This window comes from Taudactylus pleione, unplaced genomic scaffold, assembly GCF_031769625.1.
Source record: "Taudactylus pleione unplaced genomic scaffold, aTauple2 ptg000201l, whole genome shotgun sequence".
NCBI classification, from domain to species: Eukaryota; Metazoa; Chordata; class Amphibia; order Anura; family Myobatrachidae; genus Taudactylus; species Taudactylus pleione.
The window spans coordinates 19,938,130-19,965,592 of NW_028284603.1; the positions used below are offsets into that span (position 1 = coordinate 19,938,130).

General features: G+C 44.6%; 1 protein-coding gene across 1 annotated transcript; it reads left to right on the top strand.

Annotated features, from left to right (window-relative positions):
• Positions 1–7,941: 7,941 nt before the first annotated feature.
• Positions 7,942–9,881, top strand: LOC148518239 (uncharacterized). Its single transcript, XM_088477524.1, has 2 exons — positions 7,942–8,375; positions 9,296–9,881. The coding sequence occupies exons 1-2, from the start codon at positions 7,983–7,985 to the stop codon at positions 9,761–9,763; spliced, it is 861 nt and encodes a 286-aa protein (XP_088333650.1). The 5' UTR covers positions 7,942–7,982; the 3' UTR covers positions 9,764–9,881.
• The last annotated feature ends 17,582 nt before the right edge of the window (positions 9,882–27,463 follow it).

Sequence of the window (27,463 nt, forward strand, 5' to 3'; positions counted from 1 at the left end):
TCTTTAAAGGCAGTTATCAGAGGTTCAGCGATCCAGGTTGCTGCTCGGCTTAAGAGAGAATATAAACGGCAATATGAGAAAGCGGAAGCTGAGGCGGCACACTTGAAGGAGACCCATAAAGCAGATCCATCTAATAGAATGCTATATAAACAACTTATTTTAGCCCGCGAGAAGGTTAATGTCTTCTCCCTTAGAGAGGTACAGCGTAATATTGCCCGCTTAAATCAAAAATTTTATGTGTTTGGTAATCGAGCTAGTAGGTTGTTGGCTTGTAAATTGCACGGACAAAGGGCTCGGGAACAGATACAGAGAATTTATACTCATCATGGGGTAAAGGTATCCGACCCTGTCGAGATAACTAACACTTTTGCTACCTATTACGCACAACTATATAATCTTAAAGACGACCCCAATATTACCCAACCAGCTGCTGCTCTTATTGAGCAGTTTTTGAGTAGGCTCTCCCTCCCGGTGTTGTCCTCTGAGGCCGGTCTGTCCCTTAGCTCTCCTTGGACTCTGGATGAAATAGATGTAGCAATTGGCAATATGCAGTTGGATAAGGCTCCGGGCCCAGACGGCTATCCTGCAAATTTCTACAAATCTTTTAAAACTGATCTGGCTCCAATTTTGTTGTCAGTATTTAATGAAGCAACTGAATCTAAGCAATTCCCTAAAGAAATGTTGGAGGCACGAATAGTTGCCATACCGAAACCCGGTAAAGACCCTCATGTTGTAGCTAACTACCACCCTAATGCATTATTGAACACAGATATCAAATTGTTTGCTAAATTGATTGCTAATCGTTTATCTCGTTTATTGCCAACTCTCATTAACCCGGATCAGGTTGGATTTGTGATGGACAGACAGGCCCCAGACAATACACGTAGAGTTATTAATATAATAGAGCATTATGATTTCCTTTCAGAGCCCTTGCTGATTTTGTCGCTTGATGCCGAGAAGGCGTTTGACCGCCTACATCGGGGATATTTGATGGAGGTTTTGCACCGTTTCGGTTTCCAGGGGAGAATTTTAGACTCCATCTCGGCTCTATATACCTGCCCTTCCGCGAAAGTGTTTGTCAATGGTTGCCTATCTGACAGATTTGACATATCAAACGGCACACGTCAGGGATGTCCTCTTTCGCCACTCATCTTTGCGCTTGCCATTGAGCCTCTGGCTGAGACGATTAGATCCCTAAATAGCATACACGGCCCTTTTCTTGGGGGCTCCTTCCATAAGATAAGTTTATTTGCAGCCGATATCTTATTATGTTTACTTCATCTAGAAGAGTCTCTTCCAGCACTAAATGCTGTTTTAGATCAATATACAGCAGTGTCATATTACAAACTAAACACCACTAAGACAGAGGCCCTTCCTTTTAACATCCCGAATGCACTTTGGAAAAGTTGAAGGAGACCTACAGATATATATTTATAAATCTAAGTCACTTAAATACCTGGGGGTGCATTTAGCTAGAGATCATGATCTCATTGAATGTAATTTTGGGCCATTATTGAAAGCCTATGAAACTTTAACTAAGGAATGGATGCTACATGAGGTATCCTGGCTGGGACGGATTGCGGCTGCAAAAATGGTGCTCCTCCCGAAACTTATGTACTTAGGGGGTCATTCAGACCCGCTCCTGAGCGGCAGTACGCTCGCAAGCGGGTTGATGTTCCCCCACTGCGCATGCGCAAGACGGAGGGAGCTCCGTCGCGCGCATGCGCGAGACCCGGCGAGCGACGGGCTCTCCATCGCTCCAGGTCTCGCACCAAAGGGGGCGTGCTGTCGATGTTGATTGACAGCACACCCCCTTTGGTGGGCGTGCCTGCCAGACGGAGGCGTTCCCATGGGAACGCCTACCGTCTGAAACCGGCCCCACTGACATCACTAGTGATGTCAGTGGGAGTGATTTTGGCTGATAGAGCCAAAATCACTCCAGGGCTTGGGGCAGCGAGACCCTACCGCAGGGTCTCGTCGCAAGCCGATGGTCGCGATGGTCAAGACCATCGTGACCATCATCATGGACGCTCGCATAAGCTGTGGGTGGTAACCCGCAGCTATGCGAGCAATGAGGACGCTCCACAAAAAGGTAGGAGGGCCCTGATTCAGAGCGAGCGCTCTGGTCAGAGCGTTCAGCTCTGAATCAGGCCCTTAGTTCGTACTATCCCTAGACCCCTATCTAAATCTATATGTAATAAATTGCATCAAATACTTACTAAATATATCTGGAAAGGGAATAGACCCAAAATAGCAAGAAGCACTCTCACCCTCTCCAAAGCGGTTGGTGGAGTAGCCTTCCCAGACTTGGAACGCTATCATTCAGCTTGTATTCTTAGTCAGGCCAGAGATTGGTTCATAATTGACTGCCCCAAACCCTGGGTACTTATTGAAAGGGAATTTATGCGTCCCTTCCCTGTTTCTGATTTATTCTGGTTGCCCCCCTCTGAAATTTCCTTCAGACCGGGATTTTGTAAAGCAGTTCGGACTACAATAATGTGCTGGCATGCATATGTTTCCTTAGATGAAGAAATTTCCTTGCCTTCTCCTAATCTGTCTCTCCAATCGATAGCTAATTTGATTCCATATTTGTATTTAGATTCACGGGTTGGGGCGGGCCTTGTTTCCCTGAGTGACATATTTACAGAAAATGGTCTTGCCCCATTTGTGTTTCTTTAAACTCAATTTGGACTAATGAAGCAGGACTTTTATAAATACTTACAGCTGAGACATTGGTTGCAAAGCCACCTCCCTTCTCCAATTAAGAAACCTGCCTTCCCACCGTTGCTGTTGCTTCGTTTCCAATCTTCTAATCATAAAGGAGGTATCTCTTGGTGGTATCAGTGTCAGATAAGAATAAATAAAAAGGGGAAATTACCATGCCAGATCAAATGGGAGAGAGATTTAGCTGTAGATCTTTCTGAAGATGATTGGAATATTATTTTTTGTTCTGGTTTTACAGTATCCAAATGTATTAATCATTCAGAAATGTATTACAAGCTACTTCAGAGAGCATATTTTACACCTGAGAGGCAACATAAAATCTGTCCCTCTGCCTCCCAATATTGTTGGCGAAACTGTGGTTTGATTGGAGACATTCTCCATGTTTTCTGGTCATGTCCCCTGCTTCGACCCCTATGGAATGCGGTGTTTTCCATGATAAGTAATATAGTTGGAACAACCATTCCTGCGGAGCCCCTAACCGCTTTATTTCATTTTTATCCTGGGACATTATCCTGTGGTGAGAGATACATCATGGGACATATTTTAATAGCTACGAAGGCTGCAATTGCTCAGGAGTGGAAGACTGCTAACTTGCCCAACATCACAATGTTAGAAAACAAGGTTCATAAGCACTTTGTTTTTGAAACATTGGATAGCAAATATTCCTCCTCTGCTAACTCCATCCATATGAAATGGTTTCAATGGGGAGAATATAGAAAAACAAGGACATTCCACTATTGTGTTCTCTGGTCACCTCATTCAGATTCGGGGTAGTTCTATTCATCAGTCCTTTAGTATACTGTTTCTAATTACTTTTATGTGTATTAAAAGTTCTCTTTTATGTCTATGAATCAAATGTTTGTAAGCTGACCAATGATATTTTGTTTTGTGCTATGCGATATGTCTGGCTTACCCGTTTTCCCCTTTTTTTTCATTCTGTATCCTCATTTATTTTTCTATATTAAATTTTCAATAAAAACTATTATGGAAAAAAAAAAATATTGTGGATCCGGCTTACTAGTAACAAGTAGGCCAGGGAAAAGGAGGAGCTGGAAAACATGGGAGGTCTTCCCATACATGGGTGGGCTCTCATACATGGGTGGGCTATCCGAACCCCCTTTCCTAAACCTTCTTATGTAAAAAGCTATTTCTACGCCATTTGAGGCATGCGATGAACAGAAAAAAGAAAATCTGATAAATATTTGCGAAATTTGAATGATTACAATAAAAATATCACATTTCTACTATATGCAGAGCTTATGCGACCTTCAAGAAATAGAAAATTATCGCAACCATCTTTCACGAAAATAAATTTCATTTCCTGCCTAATACATATGACTGATAGTACAACATTGCGGAATGGGATTGAATTGCCGGTGGCTGTGTAGCCATTGGTTCAAATCCCAACAGCGCTAGCCTGACGCGGAGGAAATTCCGACAGCGGAGGTTAAGTAATCTAACCCTCCCCCCCCAACCTCCTTTAGGGGTGCCTAACCTCCCCTCCTAGTGCCTAGCCCTAACCTCCCCCTGTTAGTGCCTAAGCCTAACCCCCCCGCCACGCAACCTAAATTCAAACCTCCCGGGGGGGGGTCCCTAACCTCCACCCTAGTGCCTAAACCTAGCCTAACCCTCCCCTCCCCCCTAACCCTCCTTTAGGGGTGCCTAACCTCCCCCCCTAGTGCCTAACCCGAACCTCTCCCTGTTAGTACCTAAACCTAACCCCCCCCCGCCCCGCACCCTAAACCTAACACTCCCGGGGGGGGTCCCTAACCCTAACCTCCCCTCCTAGTGCCTAAACCTAGCCTAACCCTCCCCGGGGGGTTGCCTAACCCTAAATCCCCCGGGGGGGTCCTTAATTCTAACCCCCACATCCCCGGCTACATTGCTACTTACCTCCAGCACTGGACGATCGGTCCGGCGTTCTGTCGGGGTCCCGGCGTCGGGATGAACATAGGCGTCGGTATGCCTATGTTAAATCCCCTGCCGGGATTGTATTGTCGGCATTGAGATGGGGGATCATGCGGCCGCCGGTCTCATAACTACATCCCCATTATTGCATAGATCATTTAATATTAATTTAGTCACATTATTTATGCGAAATGCAGCTGGATACATTGGCCCCTTTGTCACAAATTGCTGTTGAGATTTCACGGTTTTGTTTTACAGGTGAAGAGGATTTGCAGTGGGACACTTGGAAAACGAACCATTAAAAAGCAATTACACTAAAGTCTGCAGCTGTTTATCTTCATTATAAATATATAGAGTTTTTAAAGTACTTACACACATTGATCATAAATAAGTCTGGGTCGACAGGCTTAAAATTGATGGATTTTACATGTAAAGAAAGGGGAAAAGGTCGAGTCTAATAATTAAGTGCACCTCAAAGGACTCGTTACTGCAGAGGCCTCACCTGGTCTAGTTATTTTTGGGGCAAAGATAACTAGAATATCATTATATGCCTGTTCTGTAGCACACAGTCCCTATTGTTCCTGTGTCTGTAGGGAGAGGAGAAAAACCAAAAAGTGTACTCCAGTGTTTTTACAACTACAGTCATTAGCTGCAAACCCCAACAGGCCATGTTTTCATGATTCATTTAATCTTACATATTTAGGGGCATATTCAGTTGGGCGCGTTCATTTCTTTTTCCTGCAGGGCTTGAAATTTCGGCAAAGTGCAGAATAATGGAAGGACAATATGAGAGCACATTGCAGGTTGCTTAGTTATACCTGTCCCCAAAAAGTTGTTTAATAGCAATAAGTAATGTTTGCAGCAATACATTGCTGGGAGTATAGGTTAGACTGCCCAACCACAATTAAGGTCCCTGTATTTAATGGCTGCATGAAATCAACAAGGCTAAAATGTGCTGTCTTCTCATGCAAACACTATGGTTCCTTGGTGTCACCAAACATTTTACTTGATAAGTTATCAGAACCGATCTATACGAGAATTTATTTATAGCGTCCTGTCCCCATTTTTGCTGGTTCTTGGTTGTCCCCAGGACATTGGGCCTGATTTAGCAAAGAACGCAGGGATGCAGACGCACGCACCCAGCAGCTGCGAGGATATGCTAATTAATGCATACGCACAGCAATCGCAGCACAAAGATGCAGACGCCCAGCATTACATAATGCCGCCCCATTACCCTCCAGTAACGTCCGTACTGATGCGCAAGACTGAGAAAACATCAGGAACATCGATTAACATCGGATCAGCACGCAGACTAAAGGTAGACCTGACCCTGCCGCAGGAGTTGAAAGACTTCCTGCACGCAGAGGGACGCCAGGCTGCGTCCGGCATCTCAGTGGCTAATTTATGCACGCCCCTGTCACAGGGTGCGAACGCACTGGCACTCCTGCATTCGGCCGACCACTCCCCATATCCGCCGACAAACGGTACTTCCCGTCAATCACTTTTCCCTGGGTCTGCGTAATCACTGCGCTCGCTTTTGCGGATGCAGAGAGTGGATCGCGCATTGCGACCCAGACGCATGCTCAGACTGCAAACATCGTCTGATTGCGTTAGTCTGCATCCGTGCGTTCCTTACTGAATTAGGCCCTTAATCTCAAGTAGTAATAACAGGTGATAGGGCAGCACCAAGGTACCATGACAGCAGCTGATGTACCTGTAGGACACTGATATGACAGGTAGACCTGATGCAAGAGAACCACAGCTAAAGTACTGTACACAGAGTATTGAATAAGCTGGATGGATGTATCATCTCTACGCAATTGATACCAAACTCTATCTAGCTTCAGCTCCTTTACCATCTGTGTTATCTGCCATTTCATATTCTCTCACCACCTCAAACTTTCAAAAACTGAGTTATTGTTCACACCAGTCAAAAGAAGTTGCCTCCTAATATCTCTGTATCTGTTGACTACATGAAAATAGAGCCTCCAGCTCAAGCTCACAGCCTAGGGGTCATACCTGACTAAAGGTGCCCACACACATAGCAACATTTTACACGATTTGGCCGATTTCGACGAATCGTGACGACGAATTGGTTAAAAAAAGTACAAATTGTGAGTTTACACTCACGAGCACGATGGCGATGCGCGTCCCCGCTCGTCGTATATCGTATCTTCTGATCTGCCGTGCTGTAGGGCAGATTAGCCAACCATGAACACGATGGAAGCCGATCATGAGGTTTTTTTCCCTCACGATGAATCGTATGATTCATCACACAATGCGGAATTTGACTGACAGAAGCCTGGACACGCCCTATCGCCATCTTGTGCAGCATCGTGTATGTCTTGTTTTGTTGGATATTTGGTGAGTATTTGTACAGTTTGCAACCACACTGACCACCAATATGTGCCCCTAGGTAATAAATGCATGACCCAGCCACCGCCCGCCGTATTGAGGCGGGCGGTGGTTGGGTCATGCATTAAGCTCCCCCACTGCCCACCAATGTGTGCCCCCAGGTAATAAATGCATGACCCAGCCACCGCCCGCCGTATTGAGGCGGGCGGTGGCTGGGTCATGCATTAAGCTCCCCCACTGCCCACCAATGTGTGCCCCCAGGTAATAAATGCATGACCCAGCCACCGCCCGCCGTATTGAGGCGGGCGGTGGCTGGGTCATGCATTAAGCTCCCCCACTGCCCACCAATGTGTGCCCCCAGGTAATAAATGCATGACCCAGCCACCGCCCGCCGTATTGAGGCGGGCGGTGGCTGGGTCATGCATTAAGCTCCCCCACTGCCCACCAATGTGTGCCCCCAGGTAATAAATGCATGACCCAGCCACCGCTCGCCGTATTGAGGCGGGCGGTGGCTGGGTCATGCATTAAGCTCCCACTGCCCACCAATATGTGTAATACATCAAAAAAATAAATAAATAAACATGTATTTTACAAAAAAATCACCATACATTACATTTAAAAACACACATTATTTAAAGCTGGGGGTCTTCTACCTTTCGGTCTCCAGCTGTTGTGGAACTACAGATCCCAGGATGACCTGCCACCCACCTTTGAAACTGTTTTTAGGGCATCCTGGGATCTGTAGTTCTACCACAACGACAGGCCCAAAGGTGGAAAACCCATACTGTCAAACAAAGAAAAACATTATATTACCAAGCAATAAACACATAACATTCCTGTAAAAGAAAACATGATTAGAATACCATAACAAACCTTTAAAAACCTGTAAATAAGAAAATATTAAAACATTAAAAATGTGAACTATAACAACATTACATTTAACAAAACTATATACACAAATATTTAAATGTCCTTTTTTTTCTTATTCATAGATAATGTCCATGGATTCAGAACGTGAATTCGTTACAGGATTCATTGAAATCCTGCACTCGAAAGACTGTCTGTGGAAGATCAGTTCTCGGAAGTACCACAATAAGTCGCACAAGTTGGCCGCACTCGAGGAACTGTTGGTGTATACGAAAAAATACATATCTGATGCAGACCTGAAAGCTGTACGGCAAAAGATACAAAATCTCAGGACAGTGTACATCAAAGAAAAAAAGGAGGTGGATGACTCCAAAAAATCAGGAGCGGCTACAGATGAAATATATACTCCTGCGCTGTGGTACTACCAAATGATGTCATTCATCAGTGAACAAGAGCCTCAAAGGGAATCAATCATCTTGATGTCTGAGCGTGAGGGAGATGAGGAGGTTGCAGAAGTCTTGGTAAGTAGTGACACAGTTTAAACCAAAATCCTTAATGTTTTTGTTGTTAAATCCCAAATGTCCAATTTAGTCAGTAGTTTACAGACAGTCCTCCTGCCATGGTACAGCACCTGGTCCATTGAAATAGGTCATGTACTCCTCCCTCACTTCTTTGGCACGTGCGGTGGATGTTGTTGTAGTTGGTGGTGCAGACACAAATGTCAAATGTTCAATGTCCTCCAGGGGTCCTACATCTTCTGGTCTAGCTGGGACTGTTCCTCATTGAGTAGATTTTCTTCGCAGAAAGTTGTGCAGCACACAGCACGCCATCACGACCCAGTCTATCGTCTCCACATGTAGATTGATGGTGGTGTGGAAAATGCGGAAGCGGTTGCTCATTATTCCAAACGCATTTTCCACAATGCGCCGTGCCCGGGATAGACGGTAGTTGTAGATCCTTTTCTCCCTGGTCAGACCCCTGTGTGCAAATGGCTTCATCACATGTTCATGTAATGCAAAAGCCTCGTCTGCAACGAAAACGTAATTTAGGCCGTGCTTTGTCTGGTCCAGTGAGGGCAAGTTGAGGGTTTTGTTGGCGAGTCTCTGGTAGAAAGCCGTCTTTTTGAAGGACCCACCATCCGAAGCACGGCCATTCTTGCCGACATCCACAAACAGAAATTCGTAGTTGGCATTCACCACTGCCATGAGAACGATGCTGAAGAATCCATTGTAGCTGTAGTAATATGATCCGGTGTTGGCAGGTGGGTTGATGCAGATGTGTTTCCCATCGATGGCTCCTCCGCAGTTAGGGAAATTCCAACGTTGTTCAAAATCTTCCGCGATGCTGGTCCACTCCTCCACGGTGTTAGGAAACTGTAAAAATAGTAAAAAAGATGTTAAAACATGACTATAATATTTTTATATCTTTTTTTCCTATATAGACTCCCACCCAAGACCCTGATTTAACATCCACACCGGACCTCAGACTGCTCGGTGGCGACAGTGATCCGGAGAATAGCACACAAGTGGAAACTCAAGTTCCACCTGGACCCTCATCTTCTCAACAACCCCAAAAAAAGAAAAAAAAAGGCAGAAAGGAGAATTTTACAGAACGAGAGGACCATTTTTTAAAAAACGCAGAACGGCTGCTGCAGAAACCCCCAGATGCAATAGATGATTTCACAGCTCATGTGAACAGCACATTGAGAAATCTGGATACAAATATCCAAAGAAATTTTTTAAGGTTAAACTACGACCTCTTGAGTCGCTGTATGAGCAAAAATATCTCAAATTCTACATACATTGCAGATCCAATGCTATTTTCCCCTGCCCCAAATAGGTATGTCCGCCCCCCCCGCCCAGTTAGATATTACTCCCCCACCAAGCACCCCAAGCACCACCTTGTATAATGCTCTGCTGGATGCAGCAGATGAGTCGCCCCAATATACAGAGATGTAAATTTTTTCTTGATTTTAATATCACCAAATTTTATTAATTCTAATAGGTGCTTGCTGCACGGGATAGGGTGGTGATGACGCCATTTGGACAAGGTCACTACGCACATGGCACAAGTACACATTGCTGGAAGCCGGGGCCACAATGTATACTTGTGCCATATGTGTATTGGCCTGTTCAAACTGGCGTCTGACCCACCCTATCACATACAGCCGGCTACCTATTGGGATTCATAAAATTTGGTGATATTTAATTTGGTTGTTTTTTTGTCTTGCTTTTAATGTCACCAAATTTTATGATTTCTAGTAGGTGCTTGCTGCATGGCATACGGTGGTGATGACGCCATTTGGAAAGGTCACTATGCACATGGCACAAGTACACATTGCTGGAAGCCGGGGCCACAATGTGTACTTGTGCCATGTGTGTATTGGCCTGTTCAAACTGGCGTCTGACCCACCCTATCACATACAGCCGGCTACTTATTGGGATTCATAAAATTTGGTGATAATGTTCTTTTGTAAAATTGTTATAAAAAAAGGATATTGCACACAGTTTAGTGCACAATTTCAGTTGCCTGCAGGTCAGTGCACATTGTACTAAAAGAAGGCAATTTTTTGCTTTATGTTGAATAAAAAATAAAAATAAAAATTTTTCTTTGCACAAGAAACCAATGTGTGGTGTTTTTTTTAACTTACCTTGCAATAGTGGTACTGTAGCACTTTTACGATGGCTTTGCAGGTCTCCGGAATGATGACGTCCAAGGACTGAGGTGAGATGAGTGTCCCAAACTTCAGGTCTTCCAGTGACCTTCCTGTAGCCAGGTACCTCAGGGTAGCCACCAGTCTCTCTTCAGCAGGGATTGCCCTCCGCCACCTTGTGTCCTGTCTCTTGATGTGGGGGGTCACCAGATGCAGCAATTCTTGGAAGCTGGCGTCATCCATGCGCAGGTAGTTCCGATAGTCATCCGGGTTGTTCTCCTTGATCTCCATCAGCAGGGACATGTGAGAGAGGGTATCCCTTTGTAGCAGCCACTCCTTGGTCCAGCATGCTCTCGTCCTTCTTCGCTGGGCCCTCTTCCTAATCTCCCGGACCCCAGCTTCAGCGACCAACACTTTATACTGATAGGGACGCATCAGTACAGAATTGAGGAACAGGATAGAATGCAGGTAGGTAGCACACACTTGCAGGTAGAATAAACTTTGTATAAGGCAAGCCAAATACAAAAAGCACAGTAGCAATGCACAGGATTCAGCAGGAATACACCTAGCCTCATCTAGTAGCAGAGCTGAATGTACACAGAGTTTAAAGGACGACTACTGTTTATACTCCCTAGCTAGCCCCTCCCATTGTTATGGCTATTTAAATTTCCCACCAATAGTCAAGAGCCTGTTTTCTTTTTTTTTTCAACTCACAATTTGTTATGGCCAATCTCACGATACGTACGATCCGATAGATCGTAAGACAGATTGGGTGTCTTTTTTCCAAAATCGTGATCACGACGGCAAGGGAGCTCCCATGAAAGTTCATGAGGAAATTGGCCATAAAATCGTATCGTGAGCACATCGGTATATGTGTGGGCACCTTAAGAACTGTCCTTTGCTCCCCTCATCCAAAACCTTTTCTACAGGTTGGGTACGGGATGCCAGCGGTCACAATACCAACATCAGCACCCTAACCCTCCCCCTAGTGCCTAACCACAAGCCTAATCCTTATAGTCGAGATTGTGGAGCCGGGATCCCAACTACATTACATCCCTGTTCTACATATACTAATAATCTCCTGCATTGATTATTGCAATTTTCTCCTAACTAGACTTTCACCACTGCAATCTGTTATTAATGTAGCAATGAGACTAAATTTCCATGCAAAACCTCCCCCTACTGCTGCTCCGCTCTGTCAGTCTTTTACCAAATGAAAAATATCAAATATTTCTACTAACATATAATATTGAAAGTGAAGGGAAAATAAAAGCGCCTACTATGTGTGTTCAAAAAAAACATCCAACCCAACAAGTGGTTAGTAATGAATTATTTGCTTAACTTGGTCTTATTTCTTCAGTCATATGACCAACCATAGAATTCATACGATCAGCATATAAAAGAGAAAAGAGGTAGAACATAGTGTGCACTGTTTCAGCAAATCACACTGCAAGAAAACCAATACCAAAATTAGGAACGTCTTAGTCCCAACTAAAATATTTATTTTAGCAGTGGATTAAAAGCATATGGTACGTAGCACACGTAGAAAAATTCATCAAAAGAAGTGCTTATCTGTCCATAGAGGATTCATAAGTCCAGACCCAACGTGTTTCAACTATGAAGAAGACTTCACCATGGGGATAGTCTATCCCTAGCTGGCCACGTAGTCAGCCATACAGGAAATCATAACTAGAAATACAATTTTAATACTTTTCTCACACAATTATGAAATGATTCTATTTTTATGAATTTAGAGATACAGGGCTTGATTCAGTATCGATCGCAATTTCAACAGAGAACGCAGATCGGTCAATGGTGCGTACTTCGTATGCAGGGCAGTGCGCGAGTCAGCATTGCGATCACTCAAGCAGAGTGACAGCCATCGCAGAGTGAGTGACAGGCTGTGAGCATTTAGGGGTGGTGACAGGGGAGTGGTCAGAGAAACGCAGGCGTAGCTGTCTGTTTCAACGCTGCTGCATGGGCGTGCATAAATTAGCCACTGATACGGCATAAGAAGCTTGAGTACTCACTGCATGCAACAAGACTTGCAGTTTCTGCAACAGGTCAGACCTGCTGTAATTGTGAGTGAGGGACCGATGTCACTGATGTATACGCAGGACTAAAAGGTATTGGGGTAGTGGGCATCTCTATGCTGGCCGTGCGACGGCTTTGCTATTGCATTCATTAGCATATTTTCGCAACAGACCTTTGTGCGTAATCACTGCTGTGATCGTAATAGCGATCCATGCTGAATCATGCCCACAGTGGGGTTGATAGTGTAGGGGGTGTACAAACCCAATAGCTCTGTCCACACCCACACAGCACTGAGTCCCAGGCCCATGTGGCCCATAATCTGGCCCTTCTACTCCCTCACGCTGCAAGACCTCTTTCCTCAAAACATTCAAGGGCTTCCTGAAAACTCATCTCTTTGAGCAAGCATAATAAACTCACCCGTACACAGGCAGATTTTTGCCTTAGCATAAGTTAATAAGTAGGCTCCCATGGCTGTACTGAGAAGTAGCTGCAGATGCTTCTGAATCAGTCAAGCTCATAGTGTGTGGAGTAGCGAAGTAAAAGTGAAAGGCAAATATTGCATGGCTGGAACATCATTCTCTACGGAACAGCCTATTTGAAAGCAAAAGTAGAAATGTCGCAGAAATGTTGCTTCTCTCATCCCTAGTCTATTGTGTCGGACTGTACAGTATTTCTATGAACGGGAGCCAAACTGTTATCATGTCACTTTGGCCATGCTCTGATAGCGAGGCCACCTTGGGTATGTTCAGGTAGCGCAGTCGCCTTGGCCATGCTCTGGTGGCGAGGTCACCTTGTCCATGTTCTGATGGCGAGGTCACCTTGGTCATGCTCTGATATTGAGATCACTTTGGGTATACTCTGGTAGTGAGGTCACCTTGCCCATGCTCTGGTAATGAGGTCACTTTGAGTATGTTCTGATAGCGAAGTCACTTTGGGTATGCTGTGGTATCAAGGTCACTTTGGGTATGCTGTGATAGCGAGGTCACTTTGCGTATGCTCTGATGGCGAGGTCACTTTAGGTATGCTCTGATAGCGAGGTCACTTTGGGTATGCTCTGATAGTGAGGTCACTTTGGGTATGCTCTGATAGCGAGGTTACCTTAGGTATGTACTGGTAGCGATGTCACCTTGGCCATAATCTGGTAGCGAGGTCACTTTGAGTATGCTCTGATAGTGAGGTCACCTTGGCCATGCTCTGATAGCGAAGTCACCTTGGCCATGCTCTGGTAGCGAAGTCACTTTGGACATGCTGTGATAGCGAAGTCACCTTGGCCATGCTCTGATAGCGAGGTCACTTTGGCCATGCTCTGGTAGCGAGGTCACTTTGGCCATGCTCTGATAGCGAGGTCACCTTGGGTTTGTTCTGGTAGCGAGGTCACTTTAGGGGACCAGCTATGCAAGTGAATGTCTAGAGAACTGATAAGATGTTTATAAAAGTTTTGTCATAGAGGCACACGGCAACAAGACTTGTATATGAAAGGCACAAAATTCTGATTTTGGTTAAAACAAAACACATTCTCCTGAAATCAGGTCCTCTTTAAACCAGGCATTTGTCTAGTTTTGGTTTCTGTCCCTATAGTAAATACAATACTAAGTACATTTAGTAGACCTACATGTGTAAACCATTCTTCACAGCAACACCTACCATGGACTTACCAGACTGAATAATAATCCTTTGCAGTGCGTGGGATGAAATCTCTCTCCAACTTTTATTTCAACCAAGTAAAATATTCAAAAAAGGCCACACAATGATGAGGTGGGAAACAGTCAGAGGATCAATTCCACATATATTGACTAAAATGGATTTTACATTACTGGAATGAATCATGCGTTCAGTGAAAGTGTACTTGACATTTTTCTTACATTGTTTTAATAAACAACAAAGTCCGTTGTGAAAACGTCAGACACGCAGCTCTGAATAAGTTTCATGAAACCAGAACCAGAATTTAGAGAGTGTTTTGTAAAATGGAAAAATATATTTAAAGCAAAAGTGATATTTCAGGGATGTGCTGCTGAGTAGGCAACTGGCTGGGAGGAACATTATGGTATGTAGTCACATGTCAACAGTTGTGATGTCAAAATTGATGAAAATGTCGACATTAATGTTTGCATCTGCAGAATGCGAAATGTCGACATTCTGCACAGACCGGTGGAGGGGAGGTTAGGGTTAGGCACTAGAAGGAGGGTTAGGAGTTGCTGGAAGCACCACAGGATCCACCGAAAGTCATCATCACTGCCAGTTACTGAAGACACTGCCAGATCCGCCTACCAGGTAAATCACCACTAGACCACCAGGAACCTATTGTCAACATTCTATTCATGTTGACATTTCATCAGTGTTGACGTGGACATCCCAAGTATGTTGACATTTTGCCCGTGTTGGCATGATGAATGTTGACAAAATATACCACACTCGAGCATTACCGTTGCGTCGATCTAGAACATCGCCAAGAAAACCATTTTTGTATTTATTTTTGGCTAGCTCCCTGTCATGTGTGAAGCCTTATTTGTATTGTAGATTATGTTCTTTGCGTGAAAGACTTCGGCAGAAAGTAAATTTCAATTGTCTTGGAGGTTCTTATAGTTTGGTCCTGAAGACCTTAAGTCCCACTTTCATGCCTCATCTTTTAAGATGACTAATCCTGTTATATTTGTTATTATTATTTATAACTGCACTTAGAACATGTAGAAACTCTAAGTAAAGGTGCTTACACATGGGACGATCTCTACCCCCAACGACATTAAAGATATCTTTCAGTGAAGTCATCCTGCCACATCTCTGAACAGGCAAAGTTGACAATATCGTCCAGATTGGGCTGCATGTACGGACGATCATAGATATCGTTATAATTCATATGGGAACGCACATCGTTGGTCGTTCACTGAATAAAAATGAACGATATATCGTTGAACGATATCGTTATCGTTCATATCGTAACGATATATCTGTCCGTGTGTACGCACCTTTAGTTTGAGTGATAGACAATGAAAAAGAATGAATTGTGGTTCTGCCTATGAGAACTGCATCCATCCTATAGAGGAAGTAAAGTTACCCACTAATACAAATTATAAAAAGATACCGAAAATGTGGCCTAGACCACTGCTAAGCAACTTTAGCCCCTTCCCGTCACCCTTTACTGGTGCCCCATTCTGAAATAAAAATGATGGGATGTAGTTATGAGACCGGCGGCCTCTGAATCCCGACACTGGAATCCCGACAACGGACTTAAGATAGGCGTCGAAATACCGATGCCTATTTTAATCCCGCTGCCAGAATCCAGGAGGACACGTGCCTGTACCAGGATAAGCCGGGGCACCCTTAGTGTTAGCCGCGGGGGAGGGATGGTTAGGATTAGGTAAATTAGCAGGGTTAGCGTTAGGTTTTGTGGAGGTTAGGGTTAGGCACCCCTAGGGGGCGGGTTAGGGTCAGGCACCACTGGGGGGTGGGGGGTTAGGCACTAAGAGGGGAGGGTTAGGCTTTGGCATGAAGGGGGAAAACTTAGGTTTAGGCACTAAAGAGGAGGGTTAGGGTGCGGGGTGGGTTAGGCTAAAAGAAGGGAGGGTTAGGGGAAGAAGGGGGAAGCGTAAGTATACTTGCCCGACACCTGTTGGGATACCAACCATCGAGATGCTGCTGTTGGTATTGTGACAGGAGGCATCCCGACAGCTGGCATTACATACCCATTCCAAAAATTTATATATGTACCCCCCTTCCCAAAAAAATAAGTCATATCTGTGAAGTCATTATTAAAAATAATATTGCCGCTTATTAATTATAAAGACGGTCCCATTATTGACAAAGATAAATACGTGCCCCTTTACTAATATTTGCATCCTTTTAATATTTATGATATCCCATCTCTTCTGTGGCATACTGGTTAATACATCCCTCTCTTTTTTTCCTGATCCAAAGTAGTCTAATGGGCTAAAAAATAAACACCTAACAAGCTGAAACCTTTTTACTCCACTGCCGGTTCTCTGACAGTGGAGAATAGGCGAGATCTTACCTAGCCAATAGGGAGGGCATACCTGAAGTTGTGAATTGGGGGGAGCTTTCTCTAGGCGATATAAAGCTTCCCAGTGTGATTGATGTTATGGTCATCTAGATCAGTATTAATCAGCAACTGATACAAACTCTTAGCTTTGTCAGTTCAGGAGCTTATGATCAGACACCTCTGGCCATTTTGACTTGCATCTCACGTAACAGTTACTTATCTGGGACACATTTATATTCATATATATTCATTCTGGGGGACACATGGGTTGGGTACGAAATGTTGACAGTCATAATGTTGACATTGGCCATATTGATATTCATAGTCCTGGTGGCGCAGCGGTGGGTTACCTACGCCTGATGGGGCTCCAGTGGCATCTTCTGCGTCCTGGCAGTCACGTGACCGTCACTTTCAGGTGAGAGCTCCGATCTTTTGGGCGTTTCGGTAACATACTGCTATCCCTAACCCCTCCCCTTCCCTCTAGTGCCTAACCTCATCATCCCCCCCACACACTAACCTTAAACCCCTCCCCCTGCAGTCTAACCCTCCCATCCACATCGTCGACATTTTCAGAATGTTCATATTTCATCTATCGACGAAACGCCTTTCGACATTTTAATACTGTTGATAAAGTGGTGTCAATATTATGAATGTCGACATCGTTGACTACATCCCGCACACATTTAGTTTTACATTTACATAACTGGAGACTATAAAACAACAATTAATCCAGCTTTATGCAATATATGCTGCAAAATAATGAGGGCGTGTTAGCAGTTCGTCAAGAAGAGACCGATTTACAAAAATTTATTTAGCACAAACCTATTTGCAAATGGAGATTGAAGATGTGTAAAAGGTTTACTTTTATACTGCATGGGTGATACACCAGGAGCCAGTGACGTGCGCTCAGGTGAGGCAGAGCCTTTCCTGTCATACTTAGGTATACTCCAAAGTTTTGACTAGAAAAATTATAAGAAAAAATGTAAGAAAATCTTCTAAATCATTTTTATTGTCAAAACTCTGGAGTAAAAAGTGTATGGCCAGTGAGGCACTGCCTCCCCTGTCTACCTTTTCCGCACATCCCTGATCAAAACATACCAAATTTCCAGCACTATATATTGCTGCACCTTTGTATAATGCCCACATATATGTATCTGTACATCTGGCTCTGATACTAGCCAGTGCCTCCCCAGCCATTTGTCTCATCGCACATAACTGCCAGGAGCGTACTGCTGGTTAAGAAAATAACATTCAGGAATTTAGTTTCCCATGCAGTCAGCAGCTGAACATTTTCATATCAATCGAGAGAAAGTGAGATGAATATTTCTCAATATCTATAAAGGGAATCGTTATGTTCAGCCGCCGGATCTTATACCGACAGCAAAAGACCGAAGGACTCAAATCCCGCATAGGCCTGATAAGCACACTAACCCTCCCCTCTCCCTACCCTAACCCTCCCTTAGTGGTGCCTAACCCAAACCTCCCCCCATACTGCTTAACCCTAACCTCCCCGTTAGTGCCTAACCCTAACCCTCCCGGGGGGTGCCTATCCCCCCCTAGTGGTACCTAACCCTAACCCCTCTTTCCCTACCCTAGCCCTCCCGAGGGGGTTGCCTAACTCTAAGTCCCCCCGGGGGTCCCTAAACCTACCCCTCTCCCCCCCCTGGCTAGAACCTAAGACACCCGTTCGGTTCGGTATGCCGGGTGTCCGGATTTTGTAGTGGGGCTAATGATAGGTGTCGGGATTTCGACGCCTGTCTTTAGTCCCATGTAGGGCTTTCAGTGTCAGGATATCGCCCGCCGGTATCCTAACTACATCCCCTATAAAGAAAGCATTGGAATCAGAGGAGCTTAGCCTCTCGGTTCCATACTACATAAATATTCTTTGTTCTCCTTTCGCCTCCTGACCTGATATAAACCTCATCATTTCCACTAAATATTAATGTGTAGCATGTTTATCTAACCCCAGGATCTATAGGCTGTGCCTCCAAAATCTGCTCATGAACGCAAGAACCTTATTCAAGAGAGGGGCAAGGCTGTGGCCACCTCCAAGATAGGGATGGATCCATTGTAATCTTAGAGATGTCCACACAGATCCTAAGGTTTCTAAATGTTAGCCTGTAAGTAAAACAGTACAATGCTGGCAGCCGATGGTTTACGTACATCTCCGATGGTTGTTGGTCTGCGCATTGTGCAGGATCTACTGGGCATGTGCAGATCTCTGTCTGCAATGACGGTCGCAGTGCCCCCTAAGCCGCAGCACGATTGGCAATCTGCAGTCGTTTGGGGGCAGGGAAGGGTTAAGCCTACCAAGGCCAGTGGCTGTGCCCTTGTACGCAGCTTCACTGGCCCCGGCAGTGTGAAAACACTAGCAATCCTAAATAACCTGAGGGCTACTCAGGTTGCCGATGTTTTTCGCAGATGATCTGATGTCACGTCCTTGCACGCAGGAGCCGATCACAAAAGCATGCAGTGGGCGTCTTTCTATTAGACGCCTCCTGCTGCTTTTACATATTTGTGCACAGCGGCTGCATCCAAAGATGTATAGTCACTGTGTGAGCTGCGTCCATCTCTGCCCTGTGTCATGATTACAGAAAATGTATATATAATACTATACAGATGGAAGTACCTACCTGCAAGACTTGCATGGATACATCCAGATTCTTCCGTTCATTGCTGGCACAGCTACATTTCAGTGGCCTTTATTTCCCCACATTGGTGGTGCTGCCCAAATCTCTCTGGTATCTGGCATGATTTTATAAAAATATAGCACTAGCAATTCTCTTAATCAATATTGCCATGACCCCAAAGTATTTTCTCTCTTTATGTACTATCGGCATTCCATCACGGAAACGAACTGATAATACACATTCACATCTCCTGCTTCCTGCCAGCTTCCCTCAACTACTTACACCCAATTATATTGAAAACTGATCTTTACTGTACAATATAACTGTTGTTACTGTACAATATGTTACTGTACAATGTCAATGATAATACTGTACAATATAAATGTTGTTACTGTACAATGTCACTGTTGTTACTGTACAATGTCACTGTTACTGTACAATGTCACTGTACAATATGTTACTGTACAATGTCACTGTTACTGTACTATATGTTACTGTACAATGTCAATGTTACTGTACAATATAAATGTTACTGTACAATGTCAATGTTGTTACTGTACAACATAAATGTTGTTACTGTACAATGTCACTGTTACTGTACAATATAATTGTTGTTGCTGTACAATATAAATGTTGTTACTGTAACTTATTCCCTTCTCTTCCTTTTATTTATATCTTTGTGATGGCTGACATCTTGTTTATTCTCATCAATTTATGTGCCCTGTATTTTGATTATGTACATGTCAAAAGAAGATTCATGAGGGAGATGATTTCAAAATAAGGTGTAAGATGTATGAATGGTGTGTTGTTGAGGGCTCTGTGGGTTAGAGTGCGACTGTTACAGGGCCAGGAGGGCAATGTTTGTCCACCCTCTTGAGGCCCTGTAGGGACTGGTTGTTATTAGGGATGAGCGGTTCGGATTCTGTGGAATACGAACCGCTCCGAACATCGGGGATCCCAGCCCTCCCGAACGCTGTTCAGGTGTTCCCCGCCTGACTCGGATCCCCCTTCGAGGCCGAACGGCAGCCTCCTGACGTCGGATGCTCGCGAGAAGATCCGACGTCCCTACAGTTATAGCAGCCAGTGAGTCACACAGACTCCATTGGCTGCTGCGTGCACTGAGGGAGCCAGCTGGAGCTCACTCATGAGCTCCGCCTTCCGGCTCCCCCCCCCACTGTGACTCCTTGGACCGTAGCCCTCTGTGTAAAGAAGTACTGTGACTCTGGTGGCCGTACCCCACTGGGTGGATGGGAGGGCCCAAGGACCATTCCATCTTGCACTACCTCTCATTTCTGCCACTGCTGTGTGGCAATGTGTCATAGATGTGCTTTATACTGTGGTGTCTGTGTCATTGTGCCGCTACTGTCGCTTAGTAACCAGTCAGCTCACTGCAACCTTTGGCCAATAATGGTGAAAACAATACTATAAGCTGTGAGGTTGTCTAAATTGACTGTAAATGACTGGAAATTAATGTTATTGAGGTTAATAATACTCTAGGAAGAAAAAAAAGCCAGATTTATGTGATTTTAGCTTTTTTTGTACATTTTTCTTTTTAAAAATCCAAATCCAAAGCCAGGCACCGCAGTTTCACAAATCCAAATCCGAATGACGAATTAGAACCAAATCCAAATCCGGCAAAAATGGTCCTGCGCACATCCCTAGTTGTTATGGGCTTTGTAAAATAGGCTCTATGAAAGCTCTGTAGAGCATAGATCTATCCTTTCATACACATCATGCACAATAAGTGTGGTTCCACCACTACCTCATCCATATATACACACACGTTTATGCATTTTCCAGTAATTTTCAGGTGGATTTCAATAGCTCATATAAATGTATCTAATTTTGCCATTTTCCCCTGTGTAATGTCATTAAAATTAATTTATGTTAAGAATAACACCATAATTTAAAGTAACAGTCACCATTGTCTTGACAAACAGCACAACCACCCTTCCTCTTCTTGGTACAGCTGTCTGAAGAATAGACTGACCGGGGGTGAAGCACAACAAGTAAATGACCCTGCGGGGCTGCTGGTGACGATCCTACATGAATTTTGAACAAAGTTGTCCTTTTTTATTTTATACAATCTTAACTGGAAATTCTACAAACTAGAAGGCAGCAGAGTATACTGGTCTGGTCTGGTCATGCTGGAGCAAAAATCATCCCATCTTCAAGTGGATTACTGACTCAACGGTGGTCAACAATGGACATTAACAACAGGTTTCTATCAAATAAACAAAGTGGTTACCATTGCTGCCTCACAGCACTAGGGCCATGGGATCGATTCCAACCAGGGCCCTGTCTGGGTAGAGTTTAGGGGGTTTTCTCTGAGTGATCTGGTTGCCCCCCACACTACAAAACATATCCTGTTAGGTTGCCTGGATTCTGAGACAATTACCCTCACTGTATGTGTTTATGTGGTAGGGGGCAAAAAAGATTTTAAGGTCCACTGGGACAGGCACTAATGTGACTAAATATTTTCTGTATAAAACAGTAAGATAGAGGTCGCCCTAATGATCTAGTATGTTAACATACAGTATGAATTATTGTTAGCAAGATAATTATTGGCTGAGTATCAAATAAAAGCTTGTGATGGCTTATCTAATGACTGGACCTCCTTGTCTACAAATATATACCTCTTGGCGGGTGTGTAACAGTTCCTGGTAACCATTAGCCAGGGTGTTGTTAAAGCTCATTTTCTTTATCTATTTGGCTAATGTTAACATATTACACCATTATGGTGCCTCTATCTTATTTGTTGTTTTCCAGGTCTAGGACTTGAGAGATAGCTGCCACCCAACATACCAGTAGGTGACTGTGTTATGTACACTAGTTGCTTTGGTGATTTAGTGCTGAATTCCTTTACACAAGTTTTCAGTTTGGTGTATCACTACCATAGGGTGTTATATAACTAGCACCCTATCATATGTGTAGCAGCCTATTGTAGCCTGAAAGAGGAGGCCCAGCATTGCAAATCCAGATCTTACGTATGCTCTACTGAGAGTGTACTGGGCCTTCAAATGTATAGTATGGACCCGTTTGGCTTAGAGGAATAGTGAGGTGACTAGTTCTTGGGGGGTAGATACTGGAGTAACGGGGCCTCCTCACAATATTACTATAGGACCCTGTGATTGCTAGTTACACCCATTTTGTACGCAGCTATGTATCATTGGCATTCGACTTGTGAGAAAATAAATAAATTATATATATATATATATATATATATATACACACATACACACACACACACACACACACACACACACACACAACTATATATTTTTACAATGAACCTGTATAAAAAAAGAAATGTGCAATATTCTGCAGGGCCGTATAAGTTTCACCCGGATTCCATCCGACTCCTAAGTTCAAATATGTTTACGTAAAACATGCTCCATTGCTTCTATATAACAGATATTAAGGCTCCAGCATACAGACATATTTTATTTCTTGCATTGTTTATAACACAGCATGCACATCTAGTGACCAGTATTGTTGTGTTTTCGCTTCATTATTCCCAATAAAATTGCATCCATGTCTTTGTTTTGTTCTCTGACTGAGGTTACAGTAGTTGCCTAAAATGCTTAACTGGGAAAAAAAAACAAAGTGCAGAAGAAGCAGAGAGAAAGGACGTTCACATAATGTATAATAGAAAACGCAATGCAGTAAAGATGCAATGACTTTTATATGTATTTTTATAGCGCCCCGTGCTCCTGAGACCTCAGTCACACCAGGTCTCTCTCTATTCTGTCACTTTGCTTCTTAGCCATTGTTCTGTGTCTTCACAGACCTCTGCATTGCTGCCCTCTCCCTGCCCAGCGTTTTAGCCGCTCTGCTTTCTTCAGCCTCTCTCCCTCCATTGCCACCATCAATGTTAGTCCTTTCCTGAAGAGGCAGGCGCCAACGCTGTTGCTGGGAAAGTGTGCTGAGGGCTACCTGTCATTGTGAATCATTAAGGAAGGTAGAAAACAAGGGGTGGTTTATATTAGTGAGCAGATTTATCTTCACAGTCATGTTTCCTGATCACAGCACACGTTTTATTACATCCCAGTGTCACTGACATTCTCCATAGAGGGCATCAAGAGACAATGACCCCTCCCAATGTACTCAGGCTGTGCAAAAGGTTAGAAGTTATTTTTCATCCCCTGCTTAGAGCCTGGTAAAAAAAAAATAATTATATCTATATATATTTCTCTCTCTCTCTATGTATGTATATGTACACACCAATCGGCCATAACACTAAAACCACCTGCCTAATATTGTGTAGGTCCCTCTCATGTCGCCAAAACAGCCCTGACCCATGCGGCAGGGACTACACCAGACCCCTGAAGGTGTCCTGTGGTATCTGCCAGGCTATGCGTTAACTGACATGGGCGCAAACGATGCAACCTGTCAGAAATGCACAGTAGGCAGTTGTTGAAGGATAATCTTCCAGTATCTGCCAATAGCAGAGAGAGCTCCTGGCGCCTCTGCATCCCTGCACCCTCCCCCCAGTGCCTGCTGTGCTGCTGATACCTGCTGAGCGGTCAGCCCCCCCACTGTACCTGGCAGCTGCTGGGGAAATTAAAATCGCAACGGTCACGATATTCCGATGACCGATATAGTAAAAATTGATGGGAAGTGTTAAATATATATATATATTTTTTTTCAATAAAATCACGTTTGATAAGTATTATATTGATGCTCTTGACCTATCTCAATCACAAAAAACCCCCGACAAAGTGGTTTTCGGAAAATTAGAGATTAAGGGGTAGGTATATTAACTGTCATTATGTGCGCTGATACCGCTTCTCCCCCATGTACAATTGAAGGGTTAGGCGGTAAATGACAGGTGCACCAAGATAGCAGCGCTGATACGGAGGGCAATGTATGAACGGTCAGTGGCACTGACCGTTCCGACAGGTGCAGCACTATCCCTGTTGCGGCGGCTGCCGGGCTCCAGGCTGCACGTGAGATCTCGCGCATGCCCAGTGGACCCGGCCGGGAGGTGAGACACAGCACATCAGCACTAGGCTGATGCACTGTGGGCTCTAGCGGGGATCACCGGAGTGGCAGAGTTTTCACTCCCCCATTCCGTTAGACAAGATGTTATTACATCTCATCGGTACTGCTTCCTGCTTTGCCTCGGTAAAGAGGCCAAATAGGAAGAGTTATAGTAGCAGATAATGTGATTCATCAGATCAGGGCCACGTTTCTTTCCATGGTCCAGTTATGACAATCACTTTCCCATTGTAGACGCTTTCAGTTATGGACAGGGGTCAGCATGGGCACTGACCAGTCTGTGTCTATACAGCCCCATAGGCAGCAAGCGATGTGTGTTCTGCCACCTTTATATCATAGCCAGCATTAACTTTTTCAGCATTTTGTGCTACAGTAGCTCTTCTGTGGGATCAGATCAGACTGGCTAGCATTCGCTCCACACACGCATCAATGGGTGCCCATGACCCATTTGGTGGATCACTCAGGCATTCCTTTGCAATTCTGTCCTTGATAAAATGCAAATGCAGCAGGAGGTGTCTGATACCTCCTGTTGCATCTGCGATCCCAGCACTGCGACCAATGTCATGATGTTGGACGGCGCCGGCCAGCTGAGCAAGTCTCTGCTTACACAGGCAGGCCATCTTGGATTTTGCGTCGTTGGACACAGGTCCTGGCTTTGCCACTCCCAGAAAACAGGGGCAATACGGCTCCGTTTTCCGCGAACGCAGGCCGTCCCCGCACTGCCCCATAAACGCCTCCTCCTGTCAATCAGGCAGAGGCATACAGGGGCCTGCATGCAAATAGAACTCTTTTTGGAAAAGGGATAAGAATAATATACTGTACCTCCTTGAAAGCTGAGGAGCAATGAGTGAATACTCTACAGCCCTGCTTAAACCAGAGGAGTATAGTGGGACAGTGTGACCATGAAGCTGTCTGACTTCTCTGATGAGGTCACAGTATTTTCCCCAAGCAGAGCTTCTATTCAAGCTTATTGAAGCCCTGCACAACAGGAGTAAAAGAGGCAGAGTTGTACTTTATGTCAATCTCTTATTGCTCTAGTGTGTGGAAGACCATATAATAGGCCCAAAAGAGCCAAGATGTTGTTGTGTTAAAATAAAAAATGCTTTGTCCTCTCCTAGACCTTCACTAAGATATTACTGGGGAGGAAATTCTCATATCCCCATAGACTGTAAGCCTGCGTGCAGGGCGCTCTTACCTGTATGTCTGCCTGTCATTACCCAGTCTTGTCTTATTACTATTGTATTACTGTTTGTTCCCCATTGTAAAATGGAGTACTGTATGCTGGCGCTATATAAGTAACTATTAATAATAACAAGTGGATAATTGGTTTGGGTAAGAGTGAGAACAATTTAATGGTCAGAACGTCCTTATTTCAAAGTCACGGCCATGAAGGCTAAAGGTGCGTACACAATAAACGATTTTTGGAATGATATCTGATTCCGAAGCATCGGAACGACATATCATTCAAAAGCGTCTAGTGTGTATGCTGTATGTCATACGATGTGTGCTCCTGTGGGGTCGTCAGTCGCATCGTCAGTTCGGCCCTACATGCAGGCCAACCTGACGATGCAACTGACAACCCCTTGCAGCAGGATGCGGCAGGGGCCAACATATTGAGAAGTCGGGTAGCGGATCATCTAGTGCAGTGGTGCCCTCCAGCTGCAGTGGAACTACACATCCCAGCATTAGGGCATGCTAAAACTGTGGCAGGGCATACTGAAATATGTAGTCCCACATTAGCTGGATGGCCACAAGCTTGACACCCCTGATCTAGTGTGTACCGGCCGCCCAATATGTCGGCCCGTTGTTTGGGATATCGGCAGTTGCATCGGTGGGTACACAAATCGTTTAGTGCAGGGGTAGCCAACCCCGGTCCTTGAGAGCTACCAACCAGTTCATGTTTTCAAGGCCACCTGTGGGCAGCACAGATAGTGTAATGGTTAGCATTACTGCCTCACAGCACTGAGGTCATGGGTTGGAGTCCTCCCTGTGCTTGCGTGGGTTTCCTCCGGGTACTCCGGTTTCCTCCCACACTCCAAAAATATACTGGTAGGTTAATTGGCTCCCATCAAAAATTAACCCTAGTGTGTGTGTGTGAGCATGTGATAGGGAATATAGAATGTAAGCTCCACTGGGGCAGGGACTGATGCGGTACACCTGTCAAACCGTAACGCAGGTGTCCTAAGGCGAGCTCAGGGAGGACAGAAACCTCCCGTCGAGCAGAAGGGAGGTTTCTGGCCAAATACTCTCTGTAAAGCGCTGCGGAATATGTGTGCGCTATATAAATAACTGATAATAAGAAATAAATCTGTAGAAGGTGCCAGGAATGAATGCACCACCTGTTTTAAAATGTAACAGTTATGCTGGGTACACACTGGCAGATACCATTGATCAGCCAATATATCAGGTGCCCGTTGGCCAGTGTGTACCAGAGATATGTCTGTGAACGACGTCATTCACAGACATATCGCGTTGGCTCTGCTGCACAGCTGATGCCCAATATATCTGCAGATATATCTGTCCAGTGTGCTGTGTATTCAGCGGAGGCCGCAGGGAGGGGGTCGCAGTGCGACCCCTGGCCAGCGGAGCCTGCGCCGATGATGGTTGTTCAGTGTGTATCAACAACCATCATCTGCAGATAGATCTGCATATCACCCGATATCTGTTAGGTGTGTACCCAGCTTTAGTAATGACTACACCTGTGCAAAAACTAGGTGGTCTGGAAAACGTGATCGGTTAGTAGCTCTCAAGGACTGGGTTGGCTACCCCTAGTTTAGTGTGTACCCACCATTAAATACAGCTATGGGTTAAGTAAATAATTTATGTTGAAAATGAAAAAACATGTTTCTCAAATATTACAACATTATTAATAAGATGATGTTTAACATTTACTTATATAGCTCCAGCATATTCCGTTACGCTTTACATTATATTTACTGTAATACTATGGACAAACACTTAGGGCCATATTCAATTGGGCGCGAGGTTTAGTGAGGAAAAAAAGTTGCGCGCTCCCAATTAAAAAAAAAGTGGTCACAGGGTTTACAGCTCTGAAAACCCTGCGCAGCGTAAATAAAAAAAATAAAATTAAAATTCTGCACTTTCCTGCCCGGAGGTCTCCGCATCTCCCGGTAGCCTCCCCTCTATCTTCTCACTGGAGAAGGGGCTGCTGGGAGTCTTGGGGGCTGCTGGGAGGCTCCAGGGACTGATGGGAGGGGCAAGGGCTGCTGGGAGATGTGGTTCTCCCAGCGCCCATTCCGGGGGACACATAGACACTGGGGGGCCATGGACACCGGG